At 40.2% G+C, this 20,724-nt stretch overlaps 1 protein-coding gene across 7 annotated transcripts in view; it reads right to left on the bottom strand.

Moving 5' to 3' along the window:
* Spast (spastin) overlaps positions 1-20,724 on the bottom strand; it is a 51,252-nt gene that overhangs the window by 15,460 nt on the left and 15,068 nt on the right. For 4 of the 7 annotated variants that reach the window (XM_090337196.1, XM_090337195.1, XM_090337194.1 and 1 more), the window contains exons 4-12: positions 10,985-11,080; positions 8,253-8,440; positions 6,659-6,792; positions 6,310-6,403; positions 3,401-3,475; positions 2,454-2,525; positions 1,399-1,474; positions 1,083-1,174; positions 869-948 (exon numbers count right to left, since the gene is read on the bottom strand). In XM_090337196.1, the coding sequence (XP_090193322.1) occupies positions 869-948; positions 1,083-1,174; positions 1,399-1,474; positions 2,454-2,525; positions 3,401-3,475; positions 6,310-6,403; positions 6,659-6,792; positions 8,253-8,440; positions 10,985-11,080 (907 nt within the window). The remainder of the gene's footprint in view (positions 1-868; positions 949-1,082; positions 1,175-1,398; positions 1,475-2,453; positions 2,526-3,400; positions 3,476-6,309; positions 6,404-6,658; positions 6,793-8,252; positions 8,441-10,984; positions 11,081-20,724) is intronic. The other 3 variants (XM_090337197.1, XM_090337200.1, XM_090337199.1) reach the window with 1 other exon arrangement.

Below are 20,724 nucleotides of genomic sequence, written 5' to 3' on the forward strand. Positions count from 1 at the left end.
AGCCTAAGGACAGTGCTCAGGCCCTGAGTTCAAGCCCCAGGACTGGCAAAAAAATTTTTGTTTCAAGTGACTAGACTGTAATGGCTGCAAAATTCTATATTATAAAATATTTTTAAAAAATTAAATTTGTAGCTGGGTGTGGTGGCTCACACCTGTAATCCTAGCTACTCGGGAGGCTGCGATCTGAGCACTGCCATTCAAAGTTAGCCCAGGCACTAAAGTCAGTGAGAGCTCAAAGAAAGCAGCCAGGTCCTGGGGTAGGGCAATAGGCTTGAGCTGGAGAGCTCAAGGACAGCATCTAGGCCCAGAATCCAAGCCCCATGACCCCCAAAAAATCAAATTCATCTGTAATGTAAAAAGAAAAGTTTGGATTCAGATTTCTAAATTGTGGCATCCAATTCTAAACACAATAAAGCAATGTTATAAATTCCTGTGCCTAAGCTCAAAATTATTTAGCTGGTAACCAGATACGAGACTATAGCACAGGGAAGAAAATAATTTAATCTTAAAAAAATGAATGTATCACACCTGTAATTCTAGCTACTCAAGAGGCTGAGATCTGAGGATCAAGGTTCAAAGCCAGTCAGGTACAAAAGGACCTGAGACTCTTATCTCCACTTAACCTGAGAAAACGGGAAGTAAGGCTTAGCTCTAGAGTAGGGTAGTAGCCTTGAGCTGAAGAACTCAAGGGCAATGCCCAGGCCTAGGGGTATGGTGGTACCCTAGAGCTGAAAAGCTTAAGGACAGTGCTCAGGCCGAGTTCAAGCCCCAAGATCCACCAAAAAAAAAAAAAAAGAATGTAAATGCAGAAGATGAACCTGAGTCATACACAGTCATTAATGTATGTGCTTCATGTGAACTGCCCCACCTGAGAACAGCCTCATCAAGCTCTTGTGGCCTATTAGTTGCACCCATAACAAGTACTCTGTCGTCACCAGCAGATTGTACCTACCAGAAAAAAAAGGGATTGTCAGCACTTTTAGACAAAGCAATGAAAAACAAAAATAGATATATAGTTTTTATTTGATATTTAGAACAAAAACATACACTGAAATACTGCTATATTAAAATACAATACTTACACCATCAAATTCTATTAGAAATTCTGTTTTCAGACGTCTACTAGCATCATGTTCTCCTTCTCTTCTTTCACACAAAAGACTATCAACTTCATCTAGAGGTATGTAAGTGTAAAAAATTAAAAGGAAATTTACATGAGTTATTTTACGATTAATTTGTTGGATACTTAGGTGATTAATCTTGTGGGTCCTACTGAATACGTTATGCTTTATGCTGTCTTTTCTTTAAAACTTTTTCCTTAATAGTTTTTCTATCCTCTCTCTCATATTTGGAAAAGGATATTTTAAAAATATTTAACAAATACACATAGATTCTTACCTATAAAAATTATAGAAGGTTGAAGTTCTCGAGCCACCGCAAAAAGAGCTCTCACCAATTTCTCTCCTTCTCCCATCTACATAAAGCATTATGTACTGTTATACACATAAAATGCAACATTATCCCAGTTTTCTAAAGATTCATAGTTTAGTGTCTCAAAATTTAAATGTAAGGATTTTTATGACAGAGATTCCTAGTCTAGAACCCAATGATTAAATTTTTGTCATTGGTATGAAGAAGTAGGTATAGCAGGGGTGGTATAACAGAACAGTATTTTAGCAAACAGACTAATTTTATACAGTCTGGTTAGGTTTTTTTGAAGGGGTTCAGTTGTGGGGCTTGGACTTTGGCCCTGGGCATTGTCCCTGAGCTCTTTAGCTCAAGGCTAATGCCCTACCCCTTTAGCCACAGCACCACTTCTGGTTTTCTAGTAGTTAATTGGAGGTTAAAATCTCAGGGTCTTGTGCCAGGGCTGGCTTTGAACCGAGATCCTCAGATATCAGCCTCCTGAGTAGCTACGATAATAGGCATGAGACACTGCTTGGTTAGTTCTTTTAAAAAAGAAATATTAGCCAAGTGCCAGTGGCTCATGCCTGTATTCCTACCTACAGGAGACTGAGATCTGAGGATCAAGGTTCAAAGGCAGCATAGGCACAAAAGTCCTTGAGACTTTTTGTTGTTGTTGGTGGTGGTGGTTGTGGGGCTTGCTTGCACTCTGGGCCTAGGCACTGTCCCTGAGCTCTTCAGCTCTATCACTTGAGCCACAGCGCCACTTTCAGTTTTCTGGTGGTTAATTGGAGATAAAAGTCTCATGGACTATAGTGCCTAGGATATAATATATAACAGTTATAGATTTAGCAAATGAATATAATACTTAGCAATACAATGTTTAAAAGAACCTATTAATTGCAAATAACTCTGTACCTTGAAGATTGGTATATATGTAAATATTAGAGATAAAACAAGAAGTAATTTTATAAAATATTACTTATTTTTAAAATAGTAATATTTAGACAGTAACTTAATAAAAGGCAACACTGAAAAAAAACACTCACATATTTTGAAGTTAGGCTTGCAGCACTTATGTTAAAAAAGGTTGCATTAGATTCTGCAGCTACTGCTTTGGCCTTTTAAAATAAAAAAACAAAACATTAGATCAGTATTTTACTTAGAAAGATAGTTACATTTGATCAATTTAGATATTAAAACAGATTCTCTAGAAATGTAAGGCATGCTACAATTCCAACATAAGGCAAAATATTCCTCTTAGTTATGAACAAAGGTTCTCAGGGATGTTTCTATCCTCTCATTCTTCCAAGAGAGTATGAGGGAAAGGAGACTATTTTCTTAGGTATAAAAAAACAAATGATCATAGAAAGATAAAACAGCTAGATCCTTAAATATTACAGAGATACAGGTATCAGATCCTGGTTAGGAACAAAAACAAGGGCCAAGAGCATGGCCTAGTGATAGAGTGCTTGCCTAGCATGCACAAAGCCCTGAGTTCTATTCTTTAGTATCACATAAACAGAAAAAGGCAAAAGTGACTCACCTGTAGAGTGCTAGCCTTGAGAAAGTTTAAGGGCAGTGCCTGGGCCCTGAGTTTAAGCCCCAGGACTGGCCAAATGAAAAAGAAAAAACAAAAAAACAAAAAACAAAGCCTGGTAACTTGTGTATTATATGTATAAAATACTAGCTACTCAGGTAGCTGACATCTGACAATCATGGTTCAACACCATCCCAGACAAATCAGAGGCTCTTTCAATTAATCAGCAAAAAGCCAAAAGAGCTACTCTTGATTTAAAAGAGAAAGAGAGAAAAAGAGAGAGAGAGAGGAGACCATGAACCCTGAGTTTGAAGCCACAGTACCAAGATACACACACATAAATACACACACACACTTAAGTATTACATAGCAAAAACAAGTAATAAATAATATAGTCAAAGATTCTTTATATTTTTTTTTCCATTAGTATCTTAACAGAAACATCAGGATTCTTACTAGCATTGTCTTTCCATTTCCAGGTGGACCAAACAGCAACAATCCTCTTGCAGGAGCTCTAAGCCCTGTAAATAACTTTTAAAAAATACCAATTACTTCACAACTATTAAGGTGACAGCGTTTTCAATTTTCAGGATTACTTATTATCTAAGAAACAACAATCTCTCAGTGACATCCTACAAAACAGAGAGCTTAAAGGGGAATATGTAGACTGGCATTGCTGTTTATGCCTATAATCCTATTCAGGTGGCTGAGATCTAAGGACTCTGGTTCAAAGCCAGCAGGACAGAAAAGTCTATGAGACTCTCATTAATTAACCATCAAAAACTAGAAGTGGAGCCATGGCTTAAATGGTACAGTACTACCATCCTTGAGTAAAATGCTAAGGGACAGCATCCAAGCCCTGAATTAAGGCCCCAATAATACTGGCACAGATAAATAAATAAATTAAATATGTAATCTCTAAGTTAGAATATTAATAAAAAGCAAAAAGAAATGAAATAGGACAAGATATTCAATGGGCAAAATGAAAGGAAATTAGGAAAGAAATTAAACATAGGTATGGTTCTATGAAGGGGACAGAGAAAGAGAGAGGAAGGAAAAAGTAACAAGGGAAGGGAAAGGAAAAAAAAAAGTAAGGCCAGGGGTGCTGTGGCTCATGCCTGTAATCCTAGCTACTCAGGAGGCTGAGATCTGAGGATCAAGGTTCAAAGGCAGCCAAGGCACAAAAGGACCTGAGACTCTTACTTCAATTAACCTCTAGAAAACAGGAAGTGGGGCTTGGCTCAAAAAGGGTAGGGCAGTAGCCTTGAGCTAAAGAGCTCGGGGCAGTGCCCAGGCTGAGTTTAAACCCCATGACCCACAAAAAAACAAACAAACAAAAAAAAAGTAAGGAAAAAAATAAAAGGAGGTGGGCCGGGAGTTTGGCCTAGTGGTTAAAGTGCTTGCCTAGCACGGGTTCAATTCCTTGGTACCACATACATAGAAAAAAGCCGGAAGTGGTGCTGAGGCTCAAGTGGTAGAGCTCTAGCCTTGAGAAAGTCCAAGGACAGTGCTCAGGCCCTGAGCTCAAGCCCAGGACTGGCAAAATAAATAAATAAATAAATAAATAAAAGGAGGTGACAGAGGACTAGGTTAGCTGATGTTGGTGGCTCATGCTTGTAATTCTAGCTACCCAAGAGGCAGAGATCTAAGGGCTGTGGTTCAAAGCCAGCCCAGGGAAGAAAGCTCTATGAGACTTATCTCCAATGAACCTCCAGAATTAGAATGGTAGCTCCAATCATGGCTAGCCTTAAGCAAAAAAGCTCTGGGATCATGTCACAGACCTGAGTTCAAGTCCCAGGAGTAGCATGCACACACACACACACACACACACACACACACAGAATCAGGTTGGAGGTGTGTCTCAAGTGGTAGAGCACCAGGTAAAAAGGCAAGTCTTGCAACATAAGAATCTTAGATAAAATACAGAAACCAAGGGGGAAAATGTTTTATCTTAATTTTTCCTATAACATTTGTCTCTAAATTTTAATTTGATATCTTTCCCACCTTAATATAGATTATACATTCATTTTTTTAAAGTAAAAGTTAAACATGGATTGGGGATTAGGAAGTCAACTTCATTCTTTCATATAACAAACTATTAACACTGGTGACTTTTTTTTTTTTTTTTGCCAGTCCTGGGGCTTGTACTCAGGGCCCAGATGCTGTCTCCGAGCTTCTTTTTGCTCTACCACTTGAGCCACAGTGCTATTCCTGGCCTTTTCTGTTTATGTGGTACTGAGGAATAGAGCCCAAAGTTTCATACATGCTACACAAGCACTAAGCCACATTCCCAGCCCATTTTTTGTTGTTGTTGTTTTGCTTCCTTTTTATGAGAAAGAACTTTTCAAGCCAGGTGCCAGGGGGTCACACCTGTAATGCTGGCTACTTAGGAGGCTGAGATCTGAGGACAGTGGTTCAAAACAAGCCTGGGCATGAAAGTCCATGGGATTCTTATCACTAAGTAAATACCAGAAAACCAGAAGTGCCACTGTGGCTTAAGAGGTAGAGTGCTATTCTTGAGCAGAAGAGTTCAGGGACAGCACCCAGGCCCTGAGTTCAAGCCCCATGACTGAGCCCCCTACTCCCACCACCCCCCCCCAAAAAAAGACTTTATATACAGCTCAAGCTAGCCTGGAATTCACAATGTAGCCTAAAGTGGCTTCAATTTCAAGAACCTTCAGTTTAGGCCTTGAAAGTATAGTATTATACCCAACTTTATTTTTATTTTATTTATTTATTTTTTTTTTTGCCAGTCCTGGGCTTTGGCTCAGGGCCTGAGCACTGTCCTTGGACTTTCTCAAGGCTAGAGCTCTACCACTTGAGCCTCAGCACCACTTCCGGCTTTTTTCTATGTATGTGGTACCAAGGAATCGAACCCAGGTCTTTGTGCATGCTAGGCAAGCACTTTAACCACTAGGCCAAACTCCCAGTCCCCAACTTTATTTTTCTTAAGACACAAAGATTATCTTTTTTTTCTTTTCTCTCTTTCTTTCTTTCTTTCTTTCTTTCTTTCTTTCTTTCTTTCTTTCTTGCTATCTTTCTTTCCTTTTCTTTCCATTTTTTCTTTTTTTGCTGGTCATGGGTCTTCAACTCAGGGCTTGGGTTCTATGCCTAAGCCTCTCTGTGCCCAAGGCCAGCGATCTACTGCTTGAGCTACAGTGTCACTTCCATCATTTCTGAGTAGTCTCACAAACTTTTCTGCCTGAGCTAGCGTGAACCTTGATCCTCAGATCTCAATCTCTTGAGCAGCTAGGATTACACGACCAGGCTAAAGTTTATCTTGTGTTAATTATTCAAACATTTCTTTACTAGTATAATGAATTCAATAGTGGACAGTATTTTAGGAAAATAAGTAAAGTCTTTACCTCAGGTCTTAGAGAAGGAAGAATAACAATTTCTTGTAATGCCTGTTTTGCCAATTCTTGACCAGCTATATCATCAAATTTAACTGCTGTTCCACTAAGAAATAGAATCTCAGTTGAATTTACAATAGAAATATGGTTTAGTTATTACAAAGATATATAAGCCTTATAAAATATAGCCATTTTGATGTAAACTGTGAAATTAGTCTTATTAGCAAAATTTTCTATAGTTATAATTAAAAACTATCCACCTTAATTATAGTATTTACTATACATAGTCCACTTAATATACATTTTATAAGTAAAATTCAGAAATTAAAAACTATTAAATACTTTAGAAGGCAAAACTTACTTGTCTACAATATCATTCATTATAAGGTTAGCAAGATTGCTGTCGACATTCCTAAAGTTTTTCAAGTCTTTCTTTTTTCGAGCAGCAGTTGTAGGGGTGGAGGGTTTATTTGTTTTATTTGTTTTTGGAATACCCTTAAAAGATACAAAATTTGAATGTTAAAATATGGTCTATCATTATTCAAGCATTTATCGTAATATCTCTAGAATTCAAGCTTTTTATCCCAAGGTAAAAGAATATCCACTGTGGAACTACATTTGACATAAAGTGAGTTTACAGAGGTTTGATCCAGAAATTTAGTTACTGTAAAAGAAAGGGGCCCTATGACCATGCACATCATGTTAGAGGTTTTTTTTTTTTGCCCTGGACCTTACTTGAACTCAGGACCTAGGCACTGTCTTGGAAGTTTTTTGCTCCAGGCTTGAGCTCTATCACTTGAGCCACAAAACTACTTCCAGCTTTTTGGTAGTTAACTGGAGATAAGAATCTCAGGGAATGGGCTGGGAGTTTGGCCTAGTGGTAGAGTGCTTGCCTAGCATGCACGAAGACCTGGGTTTGATTACTCGGTACCCCACATACATAGCAAAAAGCTGGAAGTGGTGCTGAGGCTAGTGGTGGTAGAGTGCTAGCCTTGAGAAAGTCCAAGGACAATGCTCAAACCCTGAGCTCAAGCCCAGGACTGGCAAAAAAAAAAATCTCAGGGAAGCATGTGCAGTGGCTTATGCCTATAATCCTAGCATCTCAGGGGGCTGAGATCTGAGGATCCTCATGCCTGTAATCAGTCCTAGCTTCTCATGAGGCTGAGCTCTGAGGATTGGGTTCAAAGCCATGGTACTCTTATCTCCAGTTAACCCTAGAAACAGGAAGTAGGGCTATGGCTCAAGGGTAGGGTGATTGCCTTGAGTTGAAGAGCTCAGGGACAGTGCCCAGGCCAGAGTTTCAAGCCCCATGACCTGCCCACAGACTTTTCTAATCTGGTTTTTCAGAGCTCAGCCTCTTGACTAGCTATGATTATAGGCATGAGCCACCAGAACCCAGTTCAGACACACACACACACACACACACACACACACACACACACACACAAAATCATTCTTGGAACTGTGACAAAATTCTAGGTATGTTTAATATTATAAAATGTATATAAGCTGAAATAATTTAAAATTATACTTATAGCATTATTATATTAAACACACTGGGCAAGTAAGCAATATAAATTTACTAATTAAGTCCAAAAGAATTAAATGAAATTTATTTTTTAAGAACTGGCCTTTTTGTAGAAACTTATCAATTTTCTGAAGTATAAAAAACTGGTAGTTTCCAGGCACCAATGGCTCACGCCTATAAGCCTAACTACTAAAAAGGCTGGGATCTGAGAATCTTGGTTTGCCACGAGCCCAAGCAGTAAAGCCATTGAGACTCTTATCTCCAATTAAATACCAAAAAAGCTACAAGTGGAGCTATGACTCATGTAGTACATACACATGGATGGACACACACACACACACACACACACACACACACACACACACACACACACACACACACACTTCTATTTGCAAAGACACAGCAATTAGTCTATGCCCCAGAATACCTTATGAGTAGCAGCTGCAGGACCAAGACCCTGTCTTGTTCCAGAAGCAGTTGATAAACCACTACAACTAGGTGCTCTCTGATGACCTGAAAGACCTGTAGATCCACTTTTCAAGGCTGTTTTTGATCGAGGCAGTGAATTACTAGTGTGTGTTAAGGGATCTTTTCTTTTTGGAACAGCTCCACTTTCTACAAAGGAAAAAGTAAATTCAACATAAATGGAAAACTGGGGACACAAATTTTTAAAAGTACTGATAAACAAAAGCAAATTTGCAAAACCAAGATAATAATCATTTAAAATTCAGAAATACTTCAAACTAAGATTTCAACTAGAATATATATACCAGGCTCTTTTAGGGCCTGTCCAAGGGTGACCAAGATTATGGCTATTAAGTTTTCCTCTTCCTGATATTTTTTGATTCTTCCTGGGGCTTGAACTCTGAGCCTGGGCAGATCTCTTTAGCTCAAGGCTACCACCCTTGAGGCAAGCCTCAATTTTCATTTTCTAGAGCTTAATTGGAGATAAGAGTCTCAAGTCTTTTTGTACTTGATCCTCAGTTCTCAGCCTCCTGAGTAGCTTGGATTACAGGTGTGAGCCAAGGTGCCCCCCTTCCCATCACAGATCTTTATGTCTATGTAGTTATATTTTTATCTCCAACACCATGTCAATAACCTTGGGTATCTCAATCACTCTTGTACTGTTTGGCTCTAATATACACACATCCAGGAGACCATTTGCCTTTTGTTCCTTTGGTCCTGACTTATCTCCCTTAACATGATATGCTATAGTTTCATCCACTTTCCAGCAAATGCCATTATTTTATCGTGTCTGTTGGCTATGTAGAATTTCATTGTAGATATGTACCAAATTCTAGATGCCCTTTTATTCAAGTACACCATAAACACAAAACACCTTGCTTTTATCACCACAGTTTCTGCCAACACAATGGAAAACAGCCAGAAGGTTCTATACATCCAGGATTTATTCTTCTCGCTTGTCCTCTCGGATTCTCTTCTGTGTCCTTCATTCCCAGTGGACACCCCCTTGGCTTGTGCCCTTAAGAGTGAGACACAGACTTGGTCCTGGGGACCCCTTCTAAGTTCCCTCTTGAAGGCTAGCTGCCCCTTCCTCTCTGTTTGACTGCTTGCTTACTTAATAAAGCTCCATCAAGTTTTCTTTCTTTTTTGCCAGTCCTCGGTCTTGAAGACTGGGCTTGAATGTAGGCTCTGAGCTTCTTTTGCTCAAGTAAGCCCTCTGCCACTTCCAGCTTTTTCAAGTAGTTTGTGGAGATAAGAGTCTCATGGTGGACTGGGAGTATGGTTTAGTGATAGAGTGCTTGCCTAGTATGCATGAAGCCCTAGGCTGGACGCCTCAGTACCACATTAAGAGAAGTGGTGCTGTGGCTAAAGTGGTAGACAGCTACCCTTGAGCACAGAGAGGCACAAGGACAGTGCCCAGGACCTGAGTTCAAGGGCCAGGATTGACCAAAAACAAAACAAAAACCCAAAAGAGTCATATAGAATTTTTTTTACCCAAGCTGGCTTTGCACTCAGATCCTCAAATTTCAGACTCCTAAGGAGCTAGGATTACAGGTGTGAGCCACTGGCTTCTAGCCCCTCAAGCTTGCTTTTTTTTTTTTTTTTGGGGGGGGGGGGGAGGTTTGAACTGGGCCTGGGCGCTGTTCTTGAGCTCTTCAGCTTAAGGCTACTGCCCTACCCTTGAGCCAAGCCCCATTTCCCATTTTCTAGAGGTTAACTGTAGATAAGAGTCTCAGATGGGTCCGGGAGTTTGGCCCAGTGGTAGAGTGCTTGCCTAGCATGCATGAAGACCTGGGTTCGATTCCTTGGTACCACATATATACAAAAAAAAAGCCAATAATTTCGGGCTGGGAGTTTGGCCTAGTGGTAGAGTGCTTGCCTAGCATGTACGAAGACCCAGGTTCAATTCCTCAGTACCACATACAAAAAGCCGGAAGTGGTGCCGAGGCTCAAGTGGTATAGTTCTAGCCTTGAGAAAATCCAAGGACAGTACTCAGGCCCTGAGCTTGAGCTCAGGACTGGCCAAAAAAAAAAAAAATGTCTCAGGTCCTTTTGTGTCGGGCTGGCTTTGAATCTTGATTCTCAGATCTCAACCACCTGAGTAGCAAGGATAACAGACGTGAACCACCACGCCCAGGGCTTTTTTTTCTTTCTTTTTTTAAAGTCAGTCTTGGGACTTGAACTCTGGGCCTGGGCATTGTCCCTGAGCTCTTCAGCTCAAGACTAGCACTCTACCACTGAGGCATAGCACCACTTCCAGTTTTCTGATGGTTAATTAGAGATAAGAGTCTCATAGACATTTTGTGTTCTGGCTGGCTTTGAACTGCAATTCTCAGATCTCAGCCTCCTGAGTAGCTAGGATTGCAGATGTGACCCACAGGCACCTGACCCACCCAAGCTTAAAACAAACAAAAACTTTCACGAAAAGCTTAAGACAAGAAAACAGAATATTTTTAATTATCCAGGAATGTATACTCATACAATTTCAAAATTGGAGATTGAAAAATATGCAAATAAAGTATGTTTACAATAGCTATACCTTATGTGTCACATGTTCATATACTAAGATTTGGTACTTTATTTCTAACACAGCCTTATAAACATAAAACACAAATCTTTCATTATTTTCAGGTTAAACAGGACTTTAATTTGCATGCAAGCTTTATTACTTTAGGTTAGTTAACCTAAACATACCTGACTGGAGATGTCCATTTCGGCATGTCAAGTTAGTACTGTCATTATAGACATCCGTTTGTGACTTGGAAAATTGCAAAACTGGTTGCAGCTTCTCTATGCAACAGAGGGAGTTAGGAAAAATAAGACCAAAATAAACAAAAAGAAAAAAATACAATGAACAAATAAAAAATATATGTAAAATTAAAAAATTATTCAAGTGTTATAAAAGCTGTTATGATTTCCTACATTTATATAAAGCATTTTAAAATATAATTAATAAAATCTCACACATGAAAATTCTTGTATTTATATAAAGTATTTTTTAAATATAGTTAGTAAAAGCTCAAATATGCAAACAACAGCAGAAATTAACAAGTGAAAGATTAGGTTTAAAATAATACCTGAAAGGACCAGGAGAGTTTGGCCTAATGGTAGACTGCTTGTCTAGCATGCATGAAGAACAAGGTCCTATTCCTTAGTACCACATACATAGAAAACGTGATGCTGAACTCGTTCAACCACTATGGAAAGCAGTGTGGCAGTGCCTCAAAAGGCTAAACATAGAACTCCCCTATGACCCAGCAATTCCACTACTTGGCATTTACCCAACCACCCAGAAACAAGGACATACTAAACCCACTAGCACAACAATGTTCATTGCAGCACTATTCACCATAGCAAAGATATGGAACCAACCTAGATGTCCCTCAGTTGATGAGTGGATCAACAAGTTGTGGTATTTGTACACAATGGAATTCTATGCTGCTGTCAGAAAGAATGACATCGCCCCATTTGTTAGGAAATGGAAAGACTTAGAAAAAATCATATTAAGTGAAGTAAGCCAGACTCAAAGGAACTTAGGCTCAATGGTTTCCCTCATTCGTCATAATCAGTCGAAACCTTGGGCTCTACTAGCAGAGATCTACAACAGAGCAAAATCTTGATACATAAGGCCATATAATGTGAAGCTAATTGAAAGGACCTCCAGGATATAGAAACAAAAGCCATATAATGAATGATTGTTGTCCTTAATGTACTATGTTGTCTCTCATCTCCTTTGCTGTCCCTTGGTTATCTCATATTGGTATAGTATCTCACTTTGTTATCTGATATATTGAATTTATTTGTATTTGGATATTTGAAATTTAATAGGGAAGGGGGGAAAACCAATACGGGTGGGGGGTGGGGGGTGTGGGGGGGGAGGGAAATGGGTACCAAGACATGTGAAAGGGTATCAATGTATGTGAATTAATGCACCTTCTATCTGGCAAATATCATGTAACCCTTTTACTAATTACAATAAAAAAAAAAAGTGATGCTGTGGCTCAAGTGGTAGAGCTCTAGCCTTGATAAAGCACAAGGACAGTGCTCAGGCCCTGAGTTCAAGCCCCAGGACTGGCTAAAAACAAACAAAAAACTATGCCTTAGGGGCCAGGAATGTGGCTTATTGGTAGAGTGCTTGCCTAGCATGCATGAAGCCCTGGGTTCAATTCTTCAGAACCAAATAAACAGAAAAAGCCAGAAGTAGGGTGCTGTGGCTCATGTGGTAGAGTGCTAGCCTTGAACAAAAGAAGTTCAGTAACAGTGCCCAGTCCCTGAGTTCAAGCCCCATATTTGGCCAAAAAGAAAAAAAAGGTTCATTAACAGACTTATATATCACTATTATCATCATAAAATGTTTACTAAACATCTAATATTCCAAAATCATTATGTTTAAGGAATATCATAGGAATAAAAATATGGATATGGTTTTTACAATCCATATTATTATTTTTGGTTGTTGATGGGGCTTGAACTCTGGGCCTAGGTGTTGTCCCTAAGCTCTCAGCTCAAAGCTAGCTCTCTACCACTTGAGCCACAATTGGAGATAAGAGTTTCACTGCCTTCCATGCCCAGGCTAGTTTTGAACCTCGATCCTCAGACCACAATCTCTTGAGTAGCTAGGATTATAGACCTGAGCCACAAGCACCCATAAACTTATTAAATGTAACAGGCAACTTGGAAAACATTGTAAAACACTTTTTAAAAAATAGGCTGTGGGGGCCACGAGTTTGGTCTAGTGGTAGATGCTTGCTTAGCATGCACAAAGACCCGGGTTCAATTCCTTGGTAACATACATAAAAAAGCCGGAAGTGGTGCTGAGGCTCAAGTGGTAGAGCACTAGCTTTAAGGAAAGCCCAAGGAGAGTGCTCAGATCCTGAGTTCAAGCCCTAGGACTGGCAAAAAAAAAAAAAAAAAAAAAAAAAAAGTAGAATGTGGTGGGCTAGGATCATGGCCTAGTGGTAGCATACTTGTCTAGCAAGCACCAAGCCCTGGGTTAGATTACTGGGAACTACATACACAGAAAAAGCCAGAAGTAGCGCTATCGCTCAAGTGGCAGAGTACTGGCCTTGATCAATAAGAGTCCAAGGACAGTGCCCAGGCCTTGTGTCCAAGTCCCAGAACTGGGGAAAAAATTAAAAAGCTGTGATGCTATGGTGCAAGTGGAAGAGCACTAGACTGAACAAAAGAAGCTCAGGGACAGACCAAAGATCCTGAGTTAAAGTTCAGGACTGGCAAAAAAAAAAAAAAGGAAAAACACTTAAAATAGCATAGATGAAACTATAAGGAATATTATGACATTCGACTATACTAACATAAATCAGGTAAAAAGATAAAGGTAACTGAATAGAGTAGAATAAGCATACTGTAAAACAGTGTATAGTCTCCTCCTATTGATATAAACACGTGTAGAGTTGTATACATGAAGAATCCCTACCACAATGACTCAAAGAAGCTGGTAATGCTGCTGCCTCTTAGGAGGAAGTGGGTATCAGATGCATGCTAATCGTACTTGGATCCTTTTAAATTTTATGTGGCATATAAGCTATAATCTAAAGTCTTGTTTTTATCCTATTCTCATTTAAAAAAACAAAAACTGCCCAAAGATCTGTTTCTATAAATCTGGCACAGAGGGGAGAAATCAGATTTTCCTTGACCCTGCAGCCCTGGCTGCTCTCCCCACCAGCACATGTATTTACCCATATGCTAGTTGACATGCCTTCTGCTCCACTACTGACCAGTAACATGGCCCTGATGTATCATCCTGTTCACCTAGAATCTAAAGGATTAACTATGAGAATGAACAGGAAGCACACACTATTTCTCATCTATAATGAAGTTCAATTTTTATTTTATTTTGGTGAAATATTAAAAAGTTTCTCTTCTGCACTATCAAGTTAATGAACACATGTAAAAACCTATCATAGCATGTGGGAGGTTATCTCAGTGGTAGCATCCATGTACTTATTACTGTGGTAAAGGCCCTAAGTTCAATCTTGAGCACCAGACAAAATGAACAAAAATAAGCAGCATATACATACTCTCTGAAACTTCTATTTCTAAAGTCAGACAAGCAGGCGCCATGCTTGGTTTATGGTACAACAACACATGCCTCTGGGACAGGTTAAATAGCAGCTACCCTTTTAATACAAAGCACAAAGTACTGAACAGCTTTTGTTTCCTAGATCTGGCTGATACAATATATCTTGAAGGTCTTTTTTTAGCTAACAGGTAGGTCATCTGTTTTTTCCTCAATAGTACTCTTTAATTGCCATACTCAGACACAAATTGTGTGAGTAAAAGTATGCTAGAAAAAAATATTGTAAATGTCTTCTTTCAATACCGCTTTTAATTAAGTGTAACAAAAAGCTCATAAAAAATTCATTATATAGGAAAGATAAAATGTTTGGTTACTGAGAATTAAAAGTAAGCATTTGCTAGGCGCAGTGGCTCACATCTATAATCCTAGCTACTCAGGAGGCTGAGATTTGAGGACAGCAGTTCAAAGCCAGACCTAGCACTAAAGTCCCTGAGACTCTTATCTCCAATTAACCACTAGAAAACCGGAAATGTCGCTGTGGCTCAAGGGGTAGGGCGGCAACCTGACCTGAAATGCTCAGGGTCAGAGCCCAGGCCCAGAAAATAAAAAGTACACAAACATTGGACAGGCCCTACTAGCTCTGAGGATCCCAGTTCAAAGCCATCCAGGGCAGGAGAGTCTGTGAGACTTTTATCTCCAATTAACCACCAGAGAACTGGAAGCAGAGCTGTGGCTACAAATGGTAAAGAGCTAGTCTCAAGAAAAAGAGCTCAGAGACAGAGCCCAGGCCCTGGGTTTAAGTCCCACAACCACAAAAAAAAAAAAAAAAAAAAAAAACAGGTGGCATTTGTGGGCTGGTTAGAGTGCTTGCTAGCTTGCACAACACCCTTGGTTTGATTCCTTGGTACCACATACACAGAAAAATCTGGAAGTGGTGCTGTGGCTCAAGTGGTAGAGCCTTGAGAAAGCCAAAGGATAGTGCTCAGGCCCTGGGTTCTAGCCCCAGGAATAGCAAAAAAAAAAAAAAAAAAAAAAAAAGGAAGAAAAAAGTTGGCATTTGTAGGTACATACAATTTAGATTTTTTTAGTGTGTGTGTGTGTGTGTGTGTGTGTGTGTGTGTGTGTGTGTGTGTGTAGGGTACTGGGGCTTGAACGCAAGGCCTCCCTGCTCTTACTTAGCTTTTTGCTAAGGCTTATACTCTACCACTGAGTCACACTCCACTTCCCCTTTTTGCTGGTCTATTGAAGACGAGTCTCTCTAGATGTCTGCCCAGGTTTGTTTTTGAACCATGAGGCTCAGATCTTAGTCTCCTTAGTAAATAAAGATTACAGGTATGAGCCACTAGTGCCCAGTGAATTTAGATTTACATATAAACACACATACATGCACCAACAGTAAACTGCTATTATGACCATGTTCTTATTCATTTTCTCTTTACAAAAAGTACACAGCTCCGGATAGAGCACAATGGTAGAACATTTTCACATGCATGAGACCCTGAGTTCAATCCTTAACTGCATCAAGAGTATCCAGACTAATTCTTCTTTTTTGCCCGTCCTGGGCTTGAGCTCAGGGCCTGAGCACTGACTGTCTTTGGACTTTCTCAAGGTTACAGCTCTGTGCTACTACTTCAAGGTTTCACATCTTCTAGAAGGCTTTCTTTTATGCCTGTATTACCACTCCTACACCACTTGAGCCTCAGCACCACTTTTTTCTATGTATGTGGTACTGAGGAATAGAACCCGGGTCTCCGTACATACTAGGCAAGCACTCTACCACTAGGCCAAACTCATGGCCCCAGACTAATGCTTCTTTTTTTTGCCAGTCCTGGGCTTGAGCTCAGGGCCTGAGCACTGTCTTTGGACTTTCTCAAGGCTAGAGCTCTACCACTTGAGCCTCAGCACCACTTCTAGCTTTTTTCTATGCATGTGGTACCGAGGAATCGAACCCGGGTCTTCGTGCATGCTAGGCAAGCACTCTACCACTAGGCCAAACTCCCGGCCCCGTAATGCTTCTTTTTAGAGTGATTAAGGCTGTATAGATTTATCAGTGATACAGATTAAAACAAATGAACCTTATGCTCTACTGCCTCATATCCAACCACCAAAAAAATCTTACTATAGACTTTTTCTTTTTTTTTTGCCAGTCCTGGGCTTGAGCTCAGGGCCTGAGCACTGTCCTTGGACTTTCTCAAGGCTAGAGCTCTACCACTTGAGCCTCAGCACCACTTCCGGCTTTTTTCTATGTATGTGGTGCCGAGGAATTGAACCCGGGTCCTCGTGCATGCTAGGCAAGCACTCTACCACTAGGCAAAACTCCCAGCCCCACTATAGACTTTTTCTACTTCAAACTTTTCAGTGGTTTCCAACTGCCCACAGATTAGAGCTCATATGATAAATCAGGCGATCCATGTCTTGCCACAATCTAATCTATTAGGCTTAATCAGATCCCTACCAGCATCCTCCCTTTACTCACCTGAGTCTTCATTCAAACTTTTGCTTTCTTCTGATATGTCTTTCCTAGGGCTTGAGCTCAGGGCCTGGGCACTGTCCCTGAGCTTTTTTTTTGTTCAAGGCTTGCACTCTACACTTGAGCCACAGCGCCCCTTTTGGCCTTTTCTATTTATGTGGCACTAAGTAATGGAACCGAGATTCATGCAGGATAGGCAAGTACTCTGCCACTAAGCCACACACCTAGCCCTCTTGAACTCTTTAATAATGCTCATCTCTCTGTAAACCTGTGCTATTACTTCAAAGTTTCACATCTTCTAGAAAGCTTTCTTTTATGCCTGTATTACCACTCCTACAAAATATCTGTATGTTTCCATCTTGAAGTGATAATTATCTATTTCTATGTCTGTTTCTCCCAAAATGAGATCCCTAAAAACATTTTATCCAACCTACCAATAAAACTATCAGTCCTCATATATCATAATCCAATCAGTGCTTATCATTTTTTTCCTGATACATCTAACCCAAATCTCCATCTTTCCCCTTAGATTATTCAGCGTGTCCTAACTGCTCTAACTGGTCAGACCCTAAGAATCTACAAGCAACATAGAAAGCTGAGTGATCTGGGCTGGGAATTTGGCCTAGTGGTAGAATGCTTGCCTAGCATGCACGAAGACCCAGGTTTGGTTCCTAGGTACCACATACATAGAAAAAAAACAAGAAAGCCAGAAATGGTGCTGTAGCTCAAGTGGCAGCGTGCTAGCCTTGAAGAAAAAGCCCAAGGACAATGCTGAGGCCCTGAGTTCAAGCCCTAGAACTGACAAAAAAAAAAATCTTCCAATAAACCTGAGTGATCCTTCTAGAACTCAACTCTGATACCATTCCTGTCCTAAAACCCCTTTATAACTGCTCCCCATTTCATGGGTATGAAGCTTAAACCTTCATGTTGACCTACATAGTCCTATGTATTGTAATAGCTTACTTAGCCTCTAAAAAAGTTTCCTTGCTGAGTCACACTGGCTTCTTTGCTGCTTCACAAACATACAATGTATGTTTTCATAAGGCTGCATACAGGTTCTTCTACACATTTTCCAAGATACCCTCACATCTAACTCAAGTCAAATTTATTAACCATTCTGTTTAAAACTAAAAACTCAGGCTGGATGGGGGGGAGGGGGCGCGGGAGTTTGGCCTAGTGGTAGAGTGCTTGCCTAGCATGCACGAAAGCCTGAGTTCAATTCCTCCACCCCACATACATAGAAAAAAAAAAAAAAGCTGGAAGTGGTGCTGTGGCTCAAGTAGCAGAGCTATAGCCTTGAGAAAAGTCCAATGACAGTACTAGATGCTGAGTTCAAGCCCCATGACTGGTAAAAAAAAGAAAATCCTCAGGCTGGGAGCTTGTCTAATTGGTAGAGTGCATTCTTAGCATACACGAAACCTTGGGTTCAATTCTTCCATAGCACATACCTAGGAACAAAAGCCAGAAGGTGGTGTGGCTTAAGTGATAGAGTGCCAGCTTTAACGAAAGCCCAAGGATAATCCCAAGGCCCTGAGTTCTAGCCCCAGGACTGGCAAAGAAAAAAAGGGAGGGGTGGAAGTTTGGCTTAGTGGTAGAGTGATTGCCTAGTATGCAGGAAGACCAGGGTTCGGTTCCTCTGTACCAAATACATAGAAAAAAAGCTGGAAGTGGTGCTGTGACTCAAGTGGTGGTAGAGCTCTAGCCTTGAGAAAAGTCCAAGGACAATGCTTAGGCCCTGAGTTCAAACCCTACAACTGGCAAAAACAAAACAAAAACCAGGCGTGATGGCTCAAGCCTGTAATCCTAGCTACTCAGAAGGCTGAGATCTGAGGATCAAGGTTCAAAGCCAGCCCAGGCACAAAAGGACCTGAGACTCTTATCTCTAATTAACCTCTAGAAAACGGGAAGTGGGGTTTGGCTCTAGGGTAGGGTGGTAGCCTTGAGCTGAAGAGCTCAGGGACAGCGCCCAGGCCAAGTTCAAGCCCCATGACCCACAAAAAAAAATTATTATTCATTTTTTTAGCTTTTATATTCAAGGCTATTGTTCTACATTTGAGTGGCTCCATTTCTGGCTTTGTGTGTATGGTTAACTAGAGGTAAGAGTCTCATAGGGGCCAAGAGTGCAGCCTAGTGGTAAAGTGCTCACCTAGCATGCAGGAAGCCCTGGGTTTGATTCCTAAGTACCTAGGAAGAAAAAAAGAAAAAGCCAGAAGTGTCACTGTGGCTCAAGTGGCAGAGTGCTAGCCTTGATCAAAAAAATAGTATCCGAGAACAGATCCCAGGCCCTGAGAACAAGCCCCAGGACTGGCCAAATTAAAAAAAAAAAAAAAATACTGGATTTAAGTCAGTATTCTCAGATCTCATCTCCTAGGTAGGTAGGATTACAGACATGAGCCATCAGCACTTGGCAAAATAAATAATTTTTTATGCTTATTATCTACTGTCTTTTTCCTGATAGAAAATGTACTCTAGAGAGGAGGGATCTTTGTATCTGAAGTACCTATAATGGTGTCTGCCATATGTTATTTGATGAGTTAATAAATTCCATTTATATTCCTTGGCATTGTCCCCAACATAAAGTAGGGATAGAAAAAAAACAATGATGAAGTTAAACTTACAAAAAAAAAAATACTCAGGCACCAGTGGCTCATATCTGTAATTCTAGCTCCTCAGGGGGTTGATATCTGAGGGTCACAGTTCAAAGCCAGCACAGGTAGGAAAGTCATGAGATTCTTACCTCCAATTAACCATGAAAACCCGAAGTACATTGTGGTTCCCAGTGATAGAGTACCAGCCTTGAGGGAAAAAGCCCAGGGTTTAAGTCCCACGACTGACAAAAATATTAAAATATTTTTAATATTTTAAATATCAAATGCTTATGCCAAATTATCTTTTTATCTAAAATAGGTTTTATGGTTGAGCTATCATTGAACTGCAGGTAAATAGTGTACATGAACTCTTTCCTTACTCTCTTTTTGAGATAGTCTTGCTCTATAGCCCTGGTTGTTCTCCAAAGCCCAATTCTCTTGCTTTAGCCACACAGTGATAAGATCCCCGGCATATGTCATTATACTCAACTCTTCTCGTCATTGCCAGAAAGGCAGCACAAAAAGCATTTTATATGGGGGAACTCCCCAAGATCATTCTATTTTACATCCTAATTAGATGCCTAACTGGCAACCAATGTCAGAAAGCTGATAGATTAAAAAAAAAAAAGAGGTAGAGTATTACTAAGTATCTAATGGCTCATGCCTGCAATCCTAGCTACTCAGAGGCTGAGATGTAAGGATTATAATTCAAAGCTAGCCTGCATAGGAAAGCCTATGAGACTCAACTCCAATTAACTACAAAAATCACAAATGTAATGCCAGGAGTTTGGCCAAGGGGTAAGAGTGCTTGCCTAGGATGCATGAAGACCCAGGTCTGATTCCTCAGTACCACATTCACAGAAAAAGTTGGAAGTGGTGTTGTGGCTCAAGTAATAGAGCTCTAGACTTGATAAAGCCCTAGGACAGTGCTCAGGCCCTGAGATGAAGCCCCAGGACTGACCAAAAACAAAAACAAAAACAAAAACAAAAAAAACAAATGGAGCTGTGGCTCTGGTTGCTAGAGTATAGCCCTGAGCACAAAAGCTCAGGAACAGGGTTGAGAGTTTGGCCTAGTGGTAGAGTGCTTTCCTAGCATACATGAAGACCTAGGTTCGATTCCTCAGTACCACATACATAGAAAAGCCAGAAATGGTGTTGTGGTTCAAGTGGCAGAGTGCTAGCTTTGAGAAAGCCCAAGGACAGTGCTCAGGCCCCAGGATTATGTGTGTATATCTCTATCTATCTATCTATCTATCTATCTATCTATCCATCCATCCATCCATCCATCCATCCATCCATCCATCCATACACACACACACACACACACACACACACATAC

Source organism: Megascapheus bottae, chromosome 7, assembly GCF_031878675.1.
Source record: "Megascapheus bottae isolate mThoBot1 chromosome 7, mThoBot2.hap1, whole genome shotgun sequence".
In the NCBI taxonomy this organism is placed as follows: Eukaryota; Metazoa; Chordata; class Mammalia; order Rodentia; family Geomyidae; genus Megascapheus; species Megascapheus bottae.